Source organism: Colletotrichum spaethianum, assembly GCF_022836535.1.
Source record: "Colletotrichum spaethianum MAFF 239500 DNA, contig06, whole genome shotgun sequence".
Lineage (NCBI taxonomy): Eukaryota > Fungi > Ascomycota > Sordariomycetes > Glomerellales > Glomerellaceae > Colletotrichum > Colletotrichum spaethianum.
Genome location: NW_026054776.1, coordinates 1,262,073 through 1,281,071, shown reverse-complemented (window position 1 = coordinate 1,281,071; position 18,999 = coordinate 1,262,073). Strand labels below are relative to the sequence as shown.

The following is an 18,999-nucleotide window of genomic DNA, read 5'->3' as shown; positions in this document are numbered from 1 at the left end:
AGGGCGCAAGCTCTCACAACAACCCCTCCCTTCTCATACCTCTTTTACGTGCTCGTCACTGACTTCCGAATGATAGAGGACGATCGATCTCACGATGATGAGCGGTAAACCCGCCGACGAGGCCGACGCTTACGAGCGCGAAGCCGAGAATCGTCGCCGCCTCGCCCAGGAAGCCGACGAAATGGAGCGACGCGAACAAGAACAGGCCGACAGACGTCGCCGCGAAGGCTATCCTCCAGGGCCTCCTCATCACAGCAATGCCGGCTCGATCCCCATACACCAACCGGTTGCATCTCGCGCGATGGGCGCGATTCACAGCCCCGGCGGCCTTCTCGCAAACCATGGCTCAGGGTCTTCAGGCCCCCCAATGCCCCTTGGTGCTCCATCAGGGCCTGGCGCGAACTTCGGCGGCCCCCTTCAACCCGATAACAGCAGACCACCGCAGCATGGCGGACCCAACAACCCGAATGCCCAGCACCAGATGTTCGCTCCGATCCCGCATACGACCGTTCCTCCTAGTAATTCTCTTGGCGCCGCCAGCGGCGGCCCCCCTGTATTTGGAGGCCCGTTGCAGCAGCGCGACGGCCAACAACCGATGCAACAAGGGTTATACGGTGGCGGTGGTGGAAACAGCGGCAGTGGTCCTGCCGGCGCTCCTGGCGGCCAGGGCCAGACGCAACAACAAGGGCAAGGCGGCATTGCCCATGGCCAACAACCGATTTTGAACGTAAGTTCAAAACTTCATTATGGATTCGCGTAACGAGATGGCCATGCTTGCCGACGCTCTTGCCTGTGGCTTGACCATTCAAAGTGGAAACCAGTGTGGGCTGGTGCGCCGATACGGCGCAGGTCTCCCAAGCAGGATGCAGCGCCGCGCCGACCCGCGTGAATATTACATTTCCCATCCTCCCACGTCCACCCGCGCGCCTCTCCTTCATCATCGCATATACACCTGACCCCCCTCCCAACAATGCCTATTTTATCAACCTGCTCGTAGCCCAGGAATCACGCGACCGCAGCCATGGCGGAGAAGGCGGACCTGGTTTCTGTCAAGCTTGGAATCGAGTTGATCACTGGTGGTCGAGAGCAGGGGCTAATAATGATGACAGGATGCCTTGACCTATCTGGACCAGGTTAAGGTACAGTTCCACGACCAGCCCGACGTGTATAACCGCTTCCTAGACATCATGAAAGACTTCAAGAGCCAAGCGTAGGTGTTCCGTTCGCCATCTTTTCGGCACGGCTGACCATGACAGGATTGATACTCCCGGGGTTATCAACCGCGTCTCGGAGCTTTTCGCTGGCCACCCCAACCTGATCCAAGGCTTCAACACCTTCCTGCCGCCCGGATATCGAATCGAATGCGGCGCCGGTAACGATCCGAACACCATCAGAGTTACAACGCCAATGGGTACCACTGTTCAATCCATTGCCGGTAGAGGCACGCAAGTCGAGGGTCACGCGCATCCCAGCGGTGCCTCACAGCCGCTCTTCCCCCAGCGCGGAAACAACTGGCAGCAACAGCAGCCGCCGCCCCCTCAGCAGCCTCAACATAGCATCGAAAGCCCCGAGGCCAACTTCAGTACGCCTGTGCAGAATGGCCCTGGATCTTTCGGACCTGCTGCTCAGAACCTAGCTGCGGCTTTCGAAGCTCAAGGGACGGCTCAGCAACGTGGTCCCTTGCAGGGTGCCGCTCATGCGAACAATGCGCAGCAGCCGCCTCGCAACGCGCATACACCAACTCCGGCTACAGGACCCGCAAATGGCAACGGTGCTATCAACCAGCAGCAACAGGCAAACATGGAACGCCGCGGTCCAGTCGAGTTCAACCATGCTATTAGCTACGTCAACAAAATCAAGGTCAGTCTATCTAGGCCTTGTCGGCACCTCTTTCCCAAAGCTGAGACCTCGCGCACTAACCACGCCGCAGAACCGCTTTCAGGATAAGCCTGAGATTTACAAACAATTCCTTGAAATTCTCCAGACTTATCAGCGGGAACAAAAACCCATCCAGGACGTCTATGCCCAGGTTACAACGCTGTTCCACACAGCACCTGACTTGCTTGAAGATTTCAAGCAGTTCTTGCCTGAGTCCGCTGGACAAGGAAAAGGAACGCCCGGACGACCTAGTGATGAGCTCCCTCCCGGCCCGGGCCCGAATCAGACCCCTCAACCTAGTATGGGCGGTCAGAAGATGCCTCCCCTTGGTAGCTTTGCGCCTCCCAGTGCTTCCAAAGAGAACAACAAGAAGCGACCTCGGACGGACAAGCAAACACCCATTCCTGTTCCGGCTGTTGTTGAGACGGCGCCTCCAGTCAGCAGAGTTGCTCCTGGCGCTCCACCCCCTGCCGGCGCGAACAACAAGCGAGCGAAACTGGCTCACAACAAGGCACTTGCGTCCGATGCTCCTGCAGTTGAGCCGACTTTGACACCAATTCTGCCCGAGCCTCTGGGACCTCCGGCTTCTTCTACAACCAATTCAGACGAGATCGCCTTCTTCGAAAAGGTCAAGAAGTATCTCAGCAACAAGACTGCGTTCAACGAGTTCCTCAAGGTCTGCAACCTTTTCAGCCAGTCGATCATCGACCGAAACACGGTATTTCACAAGGGCAGTGTTTTCTTCGCTGCGAACCCTGAACTCCTGGGCTTCTGGAAAGCGTTCCTCAAATACGAACCGCACGAGGATGTCGTCGACAATCGACCTGCTCCGCCTAGCGGAAAAGTGTCTTTGAGTAACTGCCGAGGCTATGGCCCTAGTTACCGTTTATTGCCTAAGAGGGTACGTCTGACTAATTTTTTAATTATCACTCACCATGGCTAACCATCTCTCCAGGAGCGCCTCAAGCCCTGCAGCGGCCGTGACGAACTGTGCAATTCTGTCCTGAACGACGACTGGGCCTCGCATCCCACTTGGGCCTCAGAAGATTCAGGCTTCGTCGCACATCGCAAGAACGGGTTTGAGGAGGGTTTGCACCGCATCGAGGAAGAACGCCACGATTACGACTTCAATATCGAGGCGAACCTGAAGTGCATCCAGCTTTTGGAGCCTGTGGCCCAGCAAATCAGCGTGATGTCGCCATTGGAGAGGGAGCACTTCCAGATGCCGCAAGCTTTGGCGGGGCACAGCACATCAGTTTTCAAGCGCGTCTGCAAGAAAATTTATGGTGACAAGGGCCCCGAAGTTGTCAACGACTTGTTCTCGAACCCGCTCAACGTTGTCCCAATCGTTTTGACACGCATGAAGCAGAAGGACGAGGAATGGCGATTCTCTCAGCGAGAGTGGGAGAAGGTATGGCACGCTCAAGTCGAGCACATGCATCTCAAGAGTCTTGATCACATGGGCATTCTGGTCAAGCAGAATGACAAGAGAAACCTCTCGGCCAAGCATCTCGTCGACGTTATCAAGACAAAGGCGGAGGAACAGAGGCGCCAGCGCAGCCTGAAGGGCAAGGCTCCGCGCCATCAATTGGTCTGGGACTTCTCCGACAAGAAGGTTGTCGTTGAGTTGCTTCGTCTGATGATGCTCTACACTATTAGTAGCGGCCAGCACAGCGTCCCAGAGAAGGAACGCATTTCCGACTTCTTCGAGACCTTCATCCCCGCCTTCTTCGATATTCCCGAGGAAGAGATCGATGGACGCTTGCCTAGACTCCAGGACGTGTCAGAAGAAGATGACGCGGAAGAGACTGTTCCCACCGAGCTTACCAATGGCCGCAGTCGTCGTGCCGGCAGAAGAGGCGATCTGCTCCGCGGTGTGCTTGACCCCGGCCGCAATGGTTCAAAGCCTCGTGCGCAGAAGGAAGGAAGCGCAGCATCTGGCAGCAAAGAGACGACTCCTGAAGTGGGCTCAGCCAACGAAGAGGAGATGCCCGATGCCCCAGAAGATGGTAATGGCCCGGATGTGTCGAACGAACGCTGGATGCCAATCGTGCCGCAACCCATTGTCACGACGGGAGATGACGCCCTTCTGACTGCTGATGGCGAGCTGAAGGCCGACGGGTTCTTCTCCCGACCCTGGTACAACTTCTTCTGCAACCAGACCATCTTTGTCTTCTTCAACGTGTTTCAGACGGTCTACACGCGCCTCAGAGACGTCAAGGAGAGCAAGGAGAGTGTTCTCGAAGAGATCAACCGTGTCAACCGACCCCGCCCGGCGAAGGATATCGGTTTGGCCGATAACACACTGAACTACTTTGGTCCAAACGACGATCCTTCAACCTTCTGGCCGAAGACCCTTGAGCTCGTTGAGGAATACATCACTGGCGATATCGACGAGATCCGGTATCAAGATGTTCTGCGTCACTACTACCTCAAAAGCGGCTGGAAGTTGTACACCATTCAAGATCTTCTCAAGACTCTGTGCCGCCTCGCCCTCACCTGCAGCAGCACTGACGCAAAGGAGAAGACTCCAGATCTCATCCAGCAATATCTTCACAGCCGCGAGAAGGAGGAGACGAACTACCAGGCCGAGATTGCTGCTCGAAAGTACGCAGAGAAGTGTGTCAAGGATGGCGAGATGTTTGTCATCTGCTGGGTAAGTTCAAGTATAGTCCGTTTCACCTGACATATCTAACACTCAATCTTGCAGTTCCCGCAAAAGTCAGAGGCCTCAGTCCGTTGGCTGCAACGCGAGGATACCACGTTCTACATGGACGAGATGAAGGCCAAGGACCGATGGCAATACTACATTTCTTCATTTATCCAAGTGGAGCCAACAGAAGGTGTGCCTCGTCACAAGCTTCAGAAGACGGTCTTGGCACGCAACCTTCCTTCTAGCGACGAGAAATTTGAGGATAGCCAGATCCCCAAGCCCATCTCCTTCGATGAAGATCTTTCCATCAGCATTTGCCTGAACTCCAGCAAGATGGTGTGGAAGGCGGGCACATCCGAGTACTTCGTCTACGATAACGTTCCCAAAGACAAAGAAAGTCGCGAGCGACACCTCGAGAGGCTTAAAAACGCGAGCAACAAGCGTGATACCAAGCTTCGCGAGAAGTTTGTCTTCAACAGTCCTTGGATGAAGGGTATGAGCCAGGCCGATGTCCAGAAGTCCAACGAAGGCTGGTCAAAATGGCTGAAGGAGGGTACAGTCCCTTCTTCTGACGCCGGAGACGCAATGGACACCGCAGAGTAAGATAGCGCTCTGCAGTGTACGTTGTTACTGAAGGGCATTTCCTGTTCTCAAGGCTCACGCGATGACGGTGGCGGCATTTGCGAGATGGGGAAGGGAACGGCGAAGACTGAAAATTCACATTACGAAGATACCAGGCGGCATAGCGGTGCAGAGCGGCATGACTGCCATGTTACCCAAAAACTTACATGGGTTTGTCTCTTGATACCCCGACCACACTCGGTAAAACGTGGGATGGGTTGGCATGGGATGGCGTGGAATGGGTTTGGCGTTGCTTTATTTCCTATTCGATTTCGACTTTATTTCGGTGTGACGATCAGAGAGGAAACCGGCAAGGGGTCCTCGCCTAGAAGTGTTCAGTGGTTTGGTTTCGCTCCTAATCCTCTTGGAGTGTGTCCTTTTCAATTTATTTCCTTCATCGAGCTTGATTTTTCGCAAGTGTACAATAGCTGTATTTGCACATAAAAGCATTGCAACCCCAACCAGCGCCATGCTTCCACGTGCTGTGATTGGTACCGAGTAATGACAAGCCCATATCATCCCTGACCGCGTGAAGATCCACCCCACAAGGCCGATATCGCGGTTATTAGAGCGCAACCATGTAAACCAAACGCCCGTCAAAAGTCGTGCATACTAATCAGCGCAAAGCATAGCCACAGCTCTCCGTTCGAAGATATGCAACGTGGGTGGGTACATATCAGATCATCTAATCAATAAGGGATCGATCCGAGGGACAGACAGAAAAAGACGCAAAGCACGGCAGCTACGTGGGAACTGGACAAAATCGGAAGAGGTTGCGTCGTCTGATTCGTGATATTAGGTAAAAAGATCTGCAATGGTCGCCCATTGCGCTATATCTAAAACGCTGGTATACTAGCTATTTTTTGGGGTGGTGGTGGATGAGCCCGCTGCGCCAGGCGATGTTATGACGAACTTGCATGCTTTCCACCATTGCGTCAAATATCTGCAAAGGGACTTGAGAAAAGCGCAAGGTCCCAAGTGGGACGCCGCTGGCTGTGCGCGTTTTACCGGGCCACGGCCCCATGCGGCCTCCCGAGTTTATTAATCGATTCGAGCCGCATGAGCTCGGAGCTCCGAAGGTGTCATTTCGTGTTGGTATGATAGCTTTGTCTGCTCTATTGCAGGCTCTCAATGACAATAGCAGAAGCACCACCGCCGCCGTTGCAGATACCTGCAACACCGATCTTGGCCTTCTTCTCACGGAGGACGGTCGAAAGGGTGGTAACGATGCGAGCACCGGAGCAGCCCAAGGGGTGTCCAATGGCGACGGAGCCACCAAAGACGTTGACGGTCTCGGGGTCGAGGTTCAACAGCTTAATGTTGGCAAGGGCGACGACGGAGAAAGCCTCGTTGATCTCGTAGAAGTCAACATCCTTCTCGGTGAGACCGGCGTGCTTGATGGCCTTAGGAATGGCCAGGGCAGGGGCAATGGTGAAGCGCTCCGGCTCGCGGGCGGCGTCGGCCCACCCGCGGATCTTGGCGATGGGGGTGACACCGAGCTCCTTGACCTTGGCCTCAGACATGAGGACGACGGCGGCGGCGCCGTCGTTGAGGGGAGCAGCGTTGGGGGCGGTGACAGTGCCGCCGTTGGGGATGAAAGCCGGGCGCATGGCCTTGAGCTTCTCGACGTTCAAGTTCTTGACCTCGTCATCGCGGTCGACCTTGACGTTGGGCTTGCCGCGGCCACCGGAGACCTCGATGGGGGCGATCTCCTTGGCGAAGACGCCGGCCTCGGTGGCGGCCTGAGCCTTCTTGTAGGTGTTGATTGCGTACTCGTCCTGCTGCTCACGGGTAATGTCGTGGTCCTTGGCGCAGAGCTCAGCGGCCATGCCCATGTGCTCCTTCTTGCCGTAGGCATCGGTCAGACCGTCCTTGAGGACACCGTCGACAAGGGTCTGGTCGCCGTACTTGGCGCCGTTGCGGAGGACGGGGAGGTAGTGGGGGGTGTTCGTCATGGACTCGGTGCCACCGGCGACGACGATGTCGGCGTTGCCAGTGATGATAGTCTGGGCACCTAGGATGATGGCCTTCATGCCCGAGGCGCAGACCTTGTTGACGGTCGTGGCGGCAACGCCGTGCGAGAGGCCGGCTCCGATAGCGCATTGGCGGGCGGGGGCCTGTCCCAGGCTGGTTCTCGAGTCAGAATCTGCGCAATGTATCTTTGTTCAGGGTCTCGTTTGTCAGACGTACTTGGCGGACAGAACATTGCCGTAGAAGACCTCCTCGACGTCCTCGGGCTTGATCTGGGGAACTCGCTCGACGGCAGCTGTGGAGGGGTGAATGTTAGCTTGCCCCGCGTCTCGTCTCGGACCGTTGATGAGACATCTGCGTACCCTTGATGGCGTGAGCACCCAATTGAGTGGCGCTCAGGCTAGACAAAGAGCTGGAAGACGAGAAAACAACAATTAGCTTTCGTGGTTCAGGCGGTCAAGACGACATGTGTCAGTGGACTCATCCGTACCCCAAGAAAGAACCAACGGGGGTTCTGGCGGCAGAAACGATGTAGACGGGGGAAGGTTGGCCATCTTGAAGGTGGTTGCGGTGTAGTCTTGAGAGAAGCTGGGGAGAAAGAGTCCAAAAGCGATCCGGGAGCCGTTGCGTGCTTGAACGAGCAGAGACGGAGAATTTAACGGCCAATTTTTGTTGGGTGCTGGTCACTTATCAGAACGATGTACTCCTCCTACCTAACCCCTCGGCGCCTTTTGATGTTTGGTGGGGTTGCTCCGACCCTGCGGACACCGCTTTGGTGGCTCCGGGACCTTGTGGCGCAGCAGCTGTCGGTCCGTCGAAGCATTGACCCCCTGTCTACCCTAGGTATCTGATGTACCTGCTTCTGTAGCGCCGGACGCGCGGCCAATCAGTGAGCTACAGCCACTCAGCCTCGCAGCCACACACGTGCTCAAGCCACACTCCAGCCTTGCAAGAAACTTTGCGAGCGGCGTCATGCTAAACGCGGTTGCGCCTAGATCGAGAATCCTTACAGCCGTTTGGCAACCCGCGATAAAATTCCCCCTTTACATCGCTAGACGCCAAAATGGACGATTTATACGATGAGTGAGTCCAAGTTCCTTGAAGACGACCAGATCATCGAACTGACGCATTGAAACAGGTTCGGTAACTTCATTGGTGAGGATGTCGGCTCTGAAGAGGCGTCTGAAAGGGGAGCGGAGGGCGACTACGTCTACGGTGACGATGCCAGCGAAGCGCCCGCGGCCACTGGTCAAGAATTGATGGAAATCGACGGTTCGTACTGCTCGCGCTGTTGATGTCGAATAGTTGGCTGACCTGGGAAACAGATGATGGCCCATCGAACGCGATCATCCTGCACGAAGACAAGCAGTACTACCCGACGGCGCAACAAGTATACGGAGATGAAGTCGAAGTGCTGGTACGAGAGGAAGATGAGCAGCTTCTCACGCAACCGATCATTGCGCCTGTCGAGCAAAAGAAGTTCAACATCGAGGAGGCCGACCTGCCGCCAGTCTTCTTCGAGCGCAGCTTCATGACGGACCTCATGAACTTCCCCGACCAAATAAGGAACGTTGCGCTGGCAGGACATCTCCACCACGGAAAGACCGCGTTCATGGACATGCTTGTGCTGGAGACCCATGACATCACCGATAGACTCGAGCGCCGGGTCGGCAAGAAGAGAGACGAGCAGCTCAGATACACCGATGTCCACATCGTCGAGAGAGAAAGAGGAGTTTCGATCAAGGCGTCGCCAATGAGCTTGGTGTTGCCGAGCTCGAAGGGAAAATCCCACCTGGTCAACATTCTGGATACCCCTGGCCACGTCAACTTTGTTGACGAAGTCGCGACTAGTCTGAGATTAGCCGACGGAGTCTGTTTAGTCGTCGATGTCGTGGAGGGCGTCCAAGTCAACACGGAGCAGATTATCAAGCACGCGGTTCTGGAGGATATTCCCTTGACACTCATCATCAACAAGATGGATCGCCTCATCTTGGAGCTCAAGCTGCCGCCCAAGGACGCGTACTTCAAGCTCAAGCATGTGATTGAGGAGGTCAACACCGTCATTGAAAACACAATTCCAGGAAAAGGCGAAGCGAAGCGGATAAGCCCTGAAAAGGGCAACGTTCTCTTTGCTTGCACAGACATGGGATGGTGCTTCACTCTGCAGTCGTTCGCCAAGATGTACGCCGATACCTACGGCGGCATCAACACAGAGGATTTCGCAAAGAGATTGTGGGGAGACGTCTACTTCAACCCCGAGAAGAGGAACTTTACGCGCAAGCCGTTAGAAGCCCGCTCGAGTCGGTCGTTCGTCAACTTCGTCCTGGAGCCCATATACAAGATCTTTACACATACCATTAGCGACAGCCCTGAAGACCTGAAGGTGGTTTTGGGCGGCCTGGGCATCACTCTGAAGCCGTCTCAGTACAAGGCTGACGCCAAAGTATTGTTGAAGCTCGTCTGCGAACAGTTCTTTGGTCCCTCGACTGGCTTCGTCGACATGATCGTACGCCACATCCCGTCACCCGATGAGTCTGCAGAGAGGTATTTGGAGAAATACTACACAGGCCCTCTGGACACGAAGCTGGCTGAGTCCATGAAGTCTTGTAACCAAGATGGGCCTTTGGTTGTTCACGTCACAAAGCTCTTCAGCACGGCGGATGCCAAAAGCTTCTATTCATTTGGTCGTGTTTTGAGCGGTACGGCTCGTCCCGGCATGCAAGTTCGAGTCCTGGGAGAAGGATACTCGACAGACGACGACGAAGATATGGCCATGGCAACAATTTCCGATGTGTTCATCGGTGAGTCAAGGTACAATATCCCGACGGACGGTGTACCGGCGGGCAACTACGTGCTTCTTGGTGGAGTCGACAACTCCATTGTCAAGACAGCAACCCTCGTTCCGCCCAAGCTCGAGGATGACGAGGATCCTTACATCTTCAAGCCTGTTACACATTTCACGGAATCCGTCCTCAAGGTGGCTGTTGAGCCTATCAACCCTTCAGAACTTCCCAAGATGCTTGACGGTCTGCGGAAGATCCAAAAGAGTTACCCCTTGATCACCACCAAGGTCGAGGAATCAGGAGAACATATCGTGCTGGGCACCGGTGAACTGTACATGGACTGTGTTCTCCACGATCTGAGACGCCTGTACGCCGACATGGAAATCAAGGTGTCGGATCCCGTCACGCGATTCTGTGAGACCGTCGTGGAGCAATCCGCGACAAAATGCTACGCCATCACACCGAACAAGAAGAACAAAATCACAATGGTGGCCGAGCAGCTGGACAAGGGCATTTCAGAAGACATCGAATCAGGCAAGGTCAAGATTAGGGATCCCATTCGCAAGACGGCCAACTACTTCGAAGAGACCTACGGCTGGGACAAGCTGGCAGCGAGAAGCATTTGGGCGTTCGGCCCCGACGAGATGGGCCCGAACATCCTGCAGGACGATACACTGCCCTCTGAGGTAAGGCTTTGCAGCCCATTCCTGAACCCACCTGAACTCGTTGGGATGAGCAATAAACTAATAGACGCTACAGGTTGACAAGAAGCTTCTGACAACGGTCAAGGAGACCATTCGCCAAGGTTTTAGCTGGGCGACTAGAGAAGGTCCCCTGTGTGAAGAGCGTAAGTCCTTATTTCCCTTGCCCTTGTTGACTACCCCCTCCTGTCTTTGTATTGTACGTGGAGCCTGCCAGCAGCGCCGCCATTGGTCCCCGACCAGGCGGGACTAGCTCACGGGAGGGTCCTACACATGGAACTGGGGTTGGGGTTGGGTTTTGGGGCATGGCTTGCATTAGCAACACGACCATTGCTTCCTTCCCCTGACCCCAGCCTGACAGATCAAAACCTGCTTCTGAACACGAAACCTCATCCCATAATCAGGCCTCTAGGAGGGGCTGCGGTTGACTGGGGATGGGGGCACGGCCCTTAGGAGAGCATTCAGTCCCCACATCAGACCATTCCCCAGCCTTTGCTGGCTGACGAGCAACCAACCGCTAACGACTTTTGTGTTGAACAGCCATTCGGAATACAAAGTTCAGGATCACTGATGTGTCATTGGCATCGGAAGCCATCTTCCGTGGAGGCGGTCAAATCATCCCCACCTCTAGGCGGGCCTGCTACTCGTCGTTCCTGATGGCCTCTCCTCGATTGATGGAGCCGCTGTATTCCGTCTCGGTGACAGGCCCTGAGGACTCTGCTACGGAGGTCTACACGACGCTCGCCAGACGCCGTGGTCACGTCCTCCAGGATGGTCCGGTAGCGGGCACGCCTCTCTACCGTGTCAACGGTTTAATTCCCGTCATCGACTCGTTTGGTTTCGAGACGGATCTGCGCATCAAGACCAAGGGTATGGCCATGGTCAGTTTGACGTTTGACAGCTGGAGCATTGTGCCAGGCGACCCTCTTGACAAGGAGGTCATCATCCGGCCGCTACAGCCAGCCAGCGCTCAGGCGACTGCCAGGGATTTTGTGCTGAAGACTAGGAGAAGAAAGGGTCTTAGCGAGGATGTGAGCGTGGCGACCTTCTTGGAGCCCGAGTTCTATCAAAGCCTTATGGAGAGTGGCGCGCTTGGTGACTAAGGGTCACAGTGTCTAGCGAAGTGTGAGGACATACGCGGGGACATCAAGAGTCGATGGCCGCGATGCCGAGTTGTTTGGACAGCGCGGCATGGCGCTTGCGTGCTAGTAAGGGGCCATGCTCACGCCGATCAGGGCTTGCCTCACAGGTGACGGGGCAAAGAGGCTGTGGCATCTGAGTAGATGAACCGGCCATGAGACGACCAGAGCTCGGGCTGTTGTGTATACCAATGAAAACTACTAAAATTGGGCGACTGAGCGTCTGCCGCTTTCTTTCTAAAACATGGTCTCCTGTTGCGGCCATTTAGGGAAGTGCTCCGCTAAATGCCATCTGTATGCGGACTTGATGGAGAGTGCGGTGTTATGGAGGATGGTGTGTCGGTCTTGTTCGTTGGAGGTTGCTGATGAAATGTTTCTATCTTACACACGGGTGACTGGCAATCTGAACTTGACCATCCTCGGAGACCAAGCGGGACTGGGACGCCGATGAGGAGCTCCGATCAGGGTCCGGCGCTGGGCGAGTATGCACGTGGCTTTGTCTTTTCATCTTGATTCACCGCTCATGCCCGACAAACTTGGCTCGAGGGACAAGTAACAGGAACAGATACGCATGTCCAAAAAGGCTTCTGGTAGGGGAGCAAGTCGGCCACCCGCACGAGTCATTTTTGAGAGCCTTTGTTGACGAGTTGAGCTCCGCCACCAGACTTACAAACAGATATATCGACTCTGGAAAAAAGAGACAATTGACAACTACAGCGCAGCTTCATCAACGACGGTCTCAACGCATCGGTCCACGCGAAGAAAAAAAAAGTAGAAAAAGAAAAAGGTAAATTGCCCAGAGGCGGATTCGAACCGCCGTCAACACGGATCGCTGTATAGAAGAACCACAACGTATCATCCTAACCAACTAGACGATCTGGGCGAATTTTACGGGCCACGGAGAAACCGGGTCCTTGCTTGACCGTTCCCACACCGGGAAGGGCTCATGTAGCGAAAGCTTGCTGTGCATGGAAAGAGAGTCCCACTTGTGCGTCTGGGTTTGGTTCTTTACGATTGCTGGCAAGAATGCAAAAAGAATCCGAACTGGTTACTGTATTTTCTCTTGCTTTCGAGACAGTTCTCGGTATACGCACCGGGGTGCAAAAGGCGCGAAGGTGCGCATGTTTGACCTTGGGAGATGCATCGTCAGCTTCAGAATTGTTTCGTGTGTTGCTGCCGCCGGCTGAAGCAATTGCTGGCTTGACGACTAACCAATTCAACCGTACGTGAATGACGATGAGCCTGGAGCCTGGGTATACTTAGCCCCGGCTTGGAAGTTGGGATGTTCTCTGGCTTTCTGAGTGCACTCGGGTTTGAACCAGCTCCCGCCCGTGTATGATGGCATGTTCGCTTTGCAAGTAGCTCAAGAGATGCAATAACTGCAACCTTCATGCCTGTCTGTGGTTTGCAGTAGATGTATGCGAATCTTATAAGAAGACGTTTGGTAGAATACTCGAGCCATGGCAAGCTCCCGTATTTGCAAGTTCCTGCTTTAGCAGTTAGCACACATCATTACTACATTCGAATATTTGATACTCACTACTGTTCCAGAAGCGAGACCACATGAATAGGTTAGTGGACTTAACACAATCTATACCATCATCTTTCACAGAGAGAGCAAAATGAAAAACAAACAACTACTGCCTCTCACTGTCCGAGACGTATCGGAACATATGACCGCATAATTGTGGCAGGTGAAGGATGTTCGTATCACAAGTCCTGTCACCCAGAACAACATACATCCGAGCTCATGGTCAATATAATAGTCGGTTTCAGCGACTTGGTTCAGCTTCAATTACATTCCTCTAGCCGCAGACCATTGTGATATGGTGTTCATGCCATACAAAGGGCATGTCTGGCCTGAGAAGCATTAGCATCTGTGAGGACATTGATGGCTGCCTTTTTACCCCAGAAAGACCAACTCTCAAGGTGGCATACCTAATCAGCAAGTGTAATGCGTTAATTACTACTTTCTGCAAAGGCAGCAGAGTCCCGATGTGCTGAAGGTTGCAGGCTCCGGTGACGACGACATGCAGTTGGCCAAGTGTCATTCTTTCCGTGCAGTATGGAACAGATATTGCCCCTAATTGAGGATCAAGTCACACGATTTGTATCATCACCATAGCTGCCCGGCATGCACGATATGACAAGAGCGTCACTACGGGAACGCTCATATCCGTGACGGATGTCGAGGGGAGCTGTATGCCTTGGTAGACCCAGCCGTCGTGAAACAACTCCCTACTGTGAATAGGAGTGAGCGTGCCCCGACAACCCCAGAAATGAAACGAAACCTTTGTGACAATTGCAGCTCCGCTCACAACATTATTACTCCTGTATCGACATGCCCCTTCGTTCTAGACTAGACGTCGACACCAAAAGGGCCGATGGCAATCACGGTATTGTCGAAATGATATGGGAAAGTATCGGCAAGATACTACCCTCCCCATATAGCCTATCCCACATGCTGGGAAAAGGCACATCTCTGCCCTGACCGATGTACCGTCGATGCTCGTGACATCCTCTCAACAGTCTGCCAAGTCACATCGAGATTCGAGTTTCAAGCAGCAGCCCCTCTTCCCACCATCGACGAACCGGAACAGTCGGCGCAGCCGATGGATGCCCTGAACGTTGGCCTTGAGCCCTCCCGACAAACGACGCCCCGTCTCTCCCCTCCTTTCTTTTTCTTTATCTATCTTTCCCCAACTTCGTCGTCATGGCCGGCCGTACGGAACGCCGATCGACTGGGGATCGTCCAACGGCGTACACGAGAATTTCCTCCACTGAGACCCCATTGCGACCCCCGGAGGCCGGCCGAGAGCTAGACAGCTACCTCGTCATTCAAAGGCCGGCCCAGCCGTTGCCATTACATAGCGACCGGTATCTGTTGGTCTCTGGATGCGGAGTTTCTTTCCCCCCTCGTCTTCAATACATGGGACAGAAGCTTGAGGCTGCTGCTGCTGCAGCTACACTGCCCCTGCTTGGTATTGCCTCACCCCCCGGTTTCTACCGGTTCGTACAATGGTCCATCTCCTTCTCGCCCCTCAGTTTGAGTTGCCCCAGCCATCCGCCCCTCTTATCCATCCCAGCAAACCGGACCCTGGCACCAAGGACACGCGAAAGGACTCCTCCTCGCACACACCGACTTTACACCACTCCAGGCTCCACCGTACAGGCACGCGCCATCAAAGGATAAAATAAAAACACCGCGAATCTTACCCCTTCTACACTTTCCCAAACGGGGGGGGGGGGGTCGTTTTCTCGAGAGAGTGCGCGTGCCAGGCTAGAGAGATACCAAGGAGATGGAAAGACAGCAAAACAGCCACACCAGCGTTTTAGGCCTTGAATGGACTGGGCATGGTTTTCCTCGAACGGGAGAAAGATTGACACTTTTCGCTGCCCAAAGATCAACGCGCCTGGCAACCGAGGAACGCCAGTTGGAGCGGTTGTGGCTGATGGGGGCCAGCCCCCCCCCCAGCAAGCTGGACCTCTTCTCATCGTCGGCTCTCCCTTGCCCCTCATGATTCCAACGTCCCCCTAACCCTGGTTCCTGCAATACTTTTCGCTGCCACCATATCTCGTCGCCCCGTGTACCTAGGAAACATGTAGAGAAACCCATAAACCCCGGCAAACCTTCAAAGTCACTTAGCCTTCCACAAACCCGACCCCACAGACGTCGTCTCGACTTACATCGTACATAGTGGACATGGCTGTGACGCTAGGCTCATGGCGAAATATCGGCTGGTACTTCAAGAGATGGAGGGGGCGGTCGGCATGCCAAGGTTGGCGGCGATGCGGATTCCAAAGTTCGATCAAATCAACTCTAAGCCACGCGAGCGAGACGGAAGGAAAAGGAACGCACGGATAGTGGGAGCCAGTCTTCCCAATTTCTGCCGACGGGTTTTTGGGCGACGCCAACATGGGGGAACCTTGTTTCTTCAACGCCGTGCGGGAACGAAGGCGGAAAGTACACGAGCCAAGAACAGACTCGCTTTTTGGCAGGCCCGCCACCCTTTGCCACGGTGAAGCCATGGGGGCCGAACTCTATCACCGTTGTAACTGTGGAGTAACTGCGACGATACCGAGGGTGCCACCCTTTCCCTCCTGCGCGTTGTACTATACAGGCTCATGCGGTATTGCGTACATCTTCATCGGAACAACGCCAGCCACATACGCAGGAGATAACGAAGAGACTCACGCGACACAGGCAGAGGCGGCGACAATGTAAGGCCAGACTAAGCATGTTGTTTCGGCATCGCCTCGCTGTCGACGTTGTTTTTATTCGCAGCCCCCATCTCCGTTTCCTTCAGACAAGTTTCGTCGCCAAGCGACCCAGAGGAACGCAAACCTCGGTAGGGCAAACGCATGGAATGTTCCTTGGAAGACGTAGAGTTCCCTAGGTAAGGCTGCCAGGCACGAGGACATGTTTTCATGCTTGTGCTCCGCCACGCCGTCGCCAGAACGGCAAAAATCACATCTCATGCTTCAGCAGGTCGCGCCGCAGTGCTGCAGGCAAAACATTCTACCACCGTCTAAGCTTTTCCGATGCCCCCGATTTCAGGGGAAAGTTGAAGGCTAAAATAGTGTCTCTCCGTCATGATGGTGATACTCATCGCCTCCAAAACCTTGGCAGTCCTCGGACTGCTGGAAACCAAACAGGCTACGCGCCAAGAATACCTACCGCGCATATCTCGAGTCCCTGACGCCGTAGTTTACTGCTTCATTGCTGGGCCCTCCGGAAGCCAAGAGGATGGCTGGGCGAGACAAGCAACGCGAACGAGGAAATCGGGAAGAAAGACCAGAGGGCAAGACAGGCGCTGGACGGTTCTTCGGACATGGTCATGGTTTGTAGAGGGATCGGTGGGCTCCGGCCGTCCGAACATTACCCACCGCACCGTCCTCGACGTTCTGGATCTAGGGTCTTAGGTATCTTTCTTGCCTACCTGCGCAACGTATGGGATTGAGTGTTGTTATATGAGAGTTGGCGGGGCGAGAGAGAGAGAGAGAGAGAGAGAGAGAGAGACAGAGAGAGAGAGAGAGACAACAAAAAGGTAGCAATATCCAGTACTCCCTCGACTCGCCGTCTGCTGCGTCGGATTTCTTAGTGTCGCCCAGGGCGGAAAGACTAACGAGTCGGACATGTCTCTCGCTGATGGCAGTTGGCAAACCTTGAGCCCCTTTGTTGATTTATGATTGGTCCATAAACACGACCAAAGACCACTGCCCTTGCCATTCGTCCATGGATTCCACGTCAGTGCCAATACAGAGTACCTACCTCGCAAACTGACGCTGCCTTCAACATGCAGGAGCACACACACAATACACGCTCGCCATCCTGCAAGTCACCCGAATCAATCAATATAACCACACTCTTCTTCTAACCTGCCGTCTCCACCAAGATCTGCTGGCCCCTGGTCGACAACCCCGTGTGCTGCAGTCCACTGCAGTACCTAACCCCTTCGTACGCATCCCCCAAATAACTACAACAACAGGTGCTTGCATTGTTACATCAGCTGCCGCGCCTTAGGGGATTGGAGGGGGATTGGGTTGACGGTATCTATACCTTCCCGTTCGGCTGCGTTGTGACGACCTTCGGCATATCCCCCCCCTCGACGCACCGATGTACCCCACGAACCCCATTCCTCAACAGATTCATTTGGGCAGCTTCCCCCTTGGGCGTAAGGGCCATCCCCATTGGGCCGTGTTTCTGAGAGCTCCTTCTGGAACAGGGAGCTACGTTATGGCTTGTGTCTGTTACTGAACCCTCAATCTGCGTCACTGGGACTTGACTTTTTCTTCAACACACGCACAGATGCGTCAAAATCAACGGGCCTCGCAAGGGGGGGGGGGGGGGGGGGGGGGGGGGGGCTGCACGTAGCCCACGCAGGATGCGCCGCGGCTTTGCTCTCCCGTGTGACCTTCCGCCTCGGACAGCATATCGTCAAGCCACTTACACACGACTGCGTGAGTCTCCGTTGCCTGCCTTGTGCTCTTGTCACTTGCGACAGTCTTCGCGCATGCCGTTGGGTCACCTTCCGGATGCATTCGGTCGCGAAAGTTGGCAACAACATCCCACATCCAGAGAGACGTACGTGAGCTTGGGCCACGAAAGGCCTCTCGGGAGTGTTTGCAGATCAGACGGGTGCTTCCCAATCGATCCGACTTCGCGCAGGCAGCGCGTAGGAAGTATACACACCTACCCGAACCCATGTACCCCGACGCGGGGCGATGGTTGTAGGCGATGCTTTCTCGACACGGCGGTGCAGACCCGATACCTCCACGAGGCGAGGCAAGCCGCGGCGCCCTCATGCTTCATAAGCAAACAAGCTCCAAGGTCAACAATTGCCTCATCTTTGCTCAGCGTTAGAGTTTCGCGCGAGGGAATCTGCAGGAGTCGCTCCCTGGAGGATAATGGTTTGGGGAGGACTGCACACTGTACACGGGATGAACGTTGAAGCGTTTTGCCCTTCCCTCTTTCGGGCTTCAGCGTTGCAACCGCCATTCGCGGTCCACCTCGATCACAGAAACGTCGCGCCTCCCCTCCGTGTGTTTGGGGCGAGGTGTAGCGCCACAAATGCAACGTCGGGGCAAGTTTTGTTGCTCGCGGCCGGGAAAAAGTTGGTCAGGCGTCCATTCGCGCGGTACGCCTTAGGATCAAGCTCTCTGTTGCCTTGGCCGGAACACTCAATAATTTGCAGATCTTCATACCGACAAACGAGGCCGACGGTCCCTCGGTGACGCTTTCGCGAATGTGTCGGATGGGTCCTGGCTTGTCATCAAGATCCCCGTATTGGTAAGCAGGTCGGCTGTCGCTGTAGTGGCTGTCGGGGATGGGTGCTCCATAACTGTCTTCATCGGCAATATCATGTGCTGCAACGGTCAGGCAATATCGAGTGGCGACTATTGTGCGCTTCCTTGAACACCATTCGGATGACGACACATCACACAAAGATAAGGTGCAGAGAGGGTTTGAGTACGTCTGAGACGAGAGCCATTCATTGGGTCCAGTATACGTTCTGTGGATCATCAAGGCTGCTTGGAAGATTCGGCTCGTCAATGCCACTCAAAGGACGGTCATTCCGTCGTCCAAGCAAACAAACAGCAATCCACCCAGCGGAACAGCTCACCAAGCCAAAACCAAGTTCTACCCGATCCCCCGACCTTGTTGTGTGAATGAGCCGGCCGTTTCTTCCCGCCCGCACAGCCCTACTCGGAACTTTGGCGCGGGTTGCAAGAGTCATGAATCGCCAGCCGAT

At 54.7% G+C, this 18,999-nt stretch overlaps 3 protein-coding genes and 1 non-coding gene across 4 annotated transcripts; 2 read left to right on the top strand and 2 right to left on the bottom strand.

The window, feature by feature from the left end:
- Positions 1-94: 94 nt before the first annotated feature.
- Positions 95-5,134, top strand: ColSpa_03355 (paired amphipathic helix protein pst1; the record flags this gene model as incomplete). Its single annotated transcript, XM_049269567.1, has 6 exons — positions 95-727; positions 1,110-1,210; positions 1,257-1,860; positions 1,931-2,779; positions 2,834-4,534; positions 4,589-5,134. 6 exons carry the CDS (start codon positions 95-97, stop codon positions 5,132-5,134), a joined length of 4,434 nt encoding a protein of 1,477 aa, XP_049125524.1.
- A 1,133-nt stretch (positions 5,135-6,267) lies between these two features.
- Positions 6,268-7,677, bottom strand: ColSpa_03354 (acetyl-CoA acetyltransferase; the record flags this gene model as incomplete). Its single annotated transcript, XM_049269566.1, has 3 exons — positions 6,268-7,279; positions 7,343-7,418; positions 7,614-7,677. The coding sequence occupies 3 exons, from the start codon at positions 7,675-7,677 to the stop codon at positions 6,268-6,270; spliced, it is 1,152 nt and encodes a 383-aa protein (XP_049125523.1).
- A 740-nt stretch (positions 7,678-8,417) lies between these two features.
- On the top strand, positions 8,418-11,710 carry ColSpa_03353 (pre-mRNA-splicing factor CWF10; the record flags this gene model as incomplete). Its single annotated transcript, XM_049269565.1, has 3 exons — positions 8,418-10,592; positions 10,666-10,753; positions 11,148-11,710. 3 exons carry the CDS (start codon positions 8,418-8,420, stop codon positions 11,708-11,710), a joined length of 2,826 nt encoding a protein of 941 aa, XP_049125522.1.
- An 829-nt stretch (positions 11,711-12,539) lies between these two features.
- Positions 12,540-12,629, bottom strand: ColSpa_tRNA_090. Its single transcript is given in 2 exon segments — positions 12,540-12,574; positions 12,592-12,629. It is a non-coding gene; the product is annotated as a tRNA-His (tRNA).
- Positions 12,630-18,999: the final 6,370 nt, after the last annotated feature.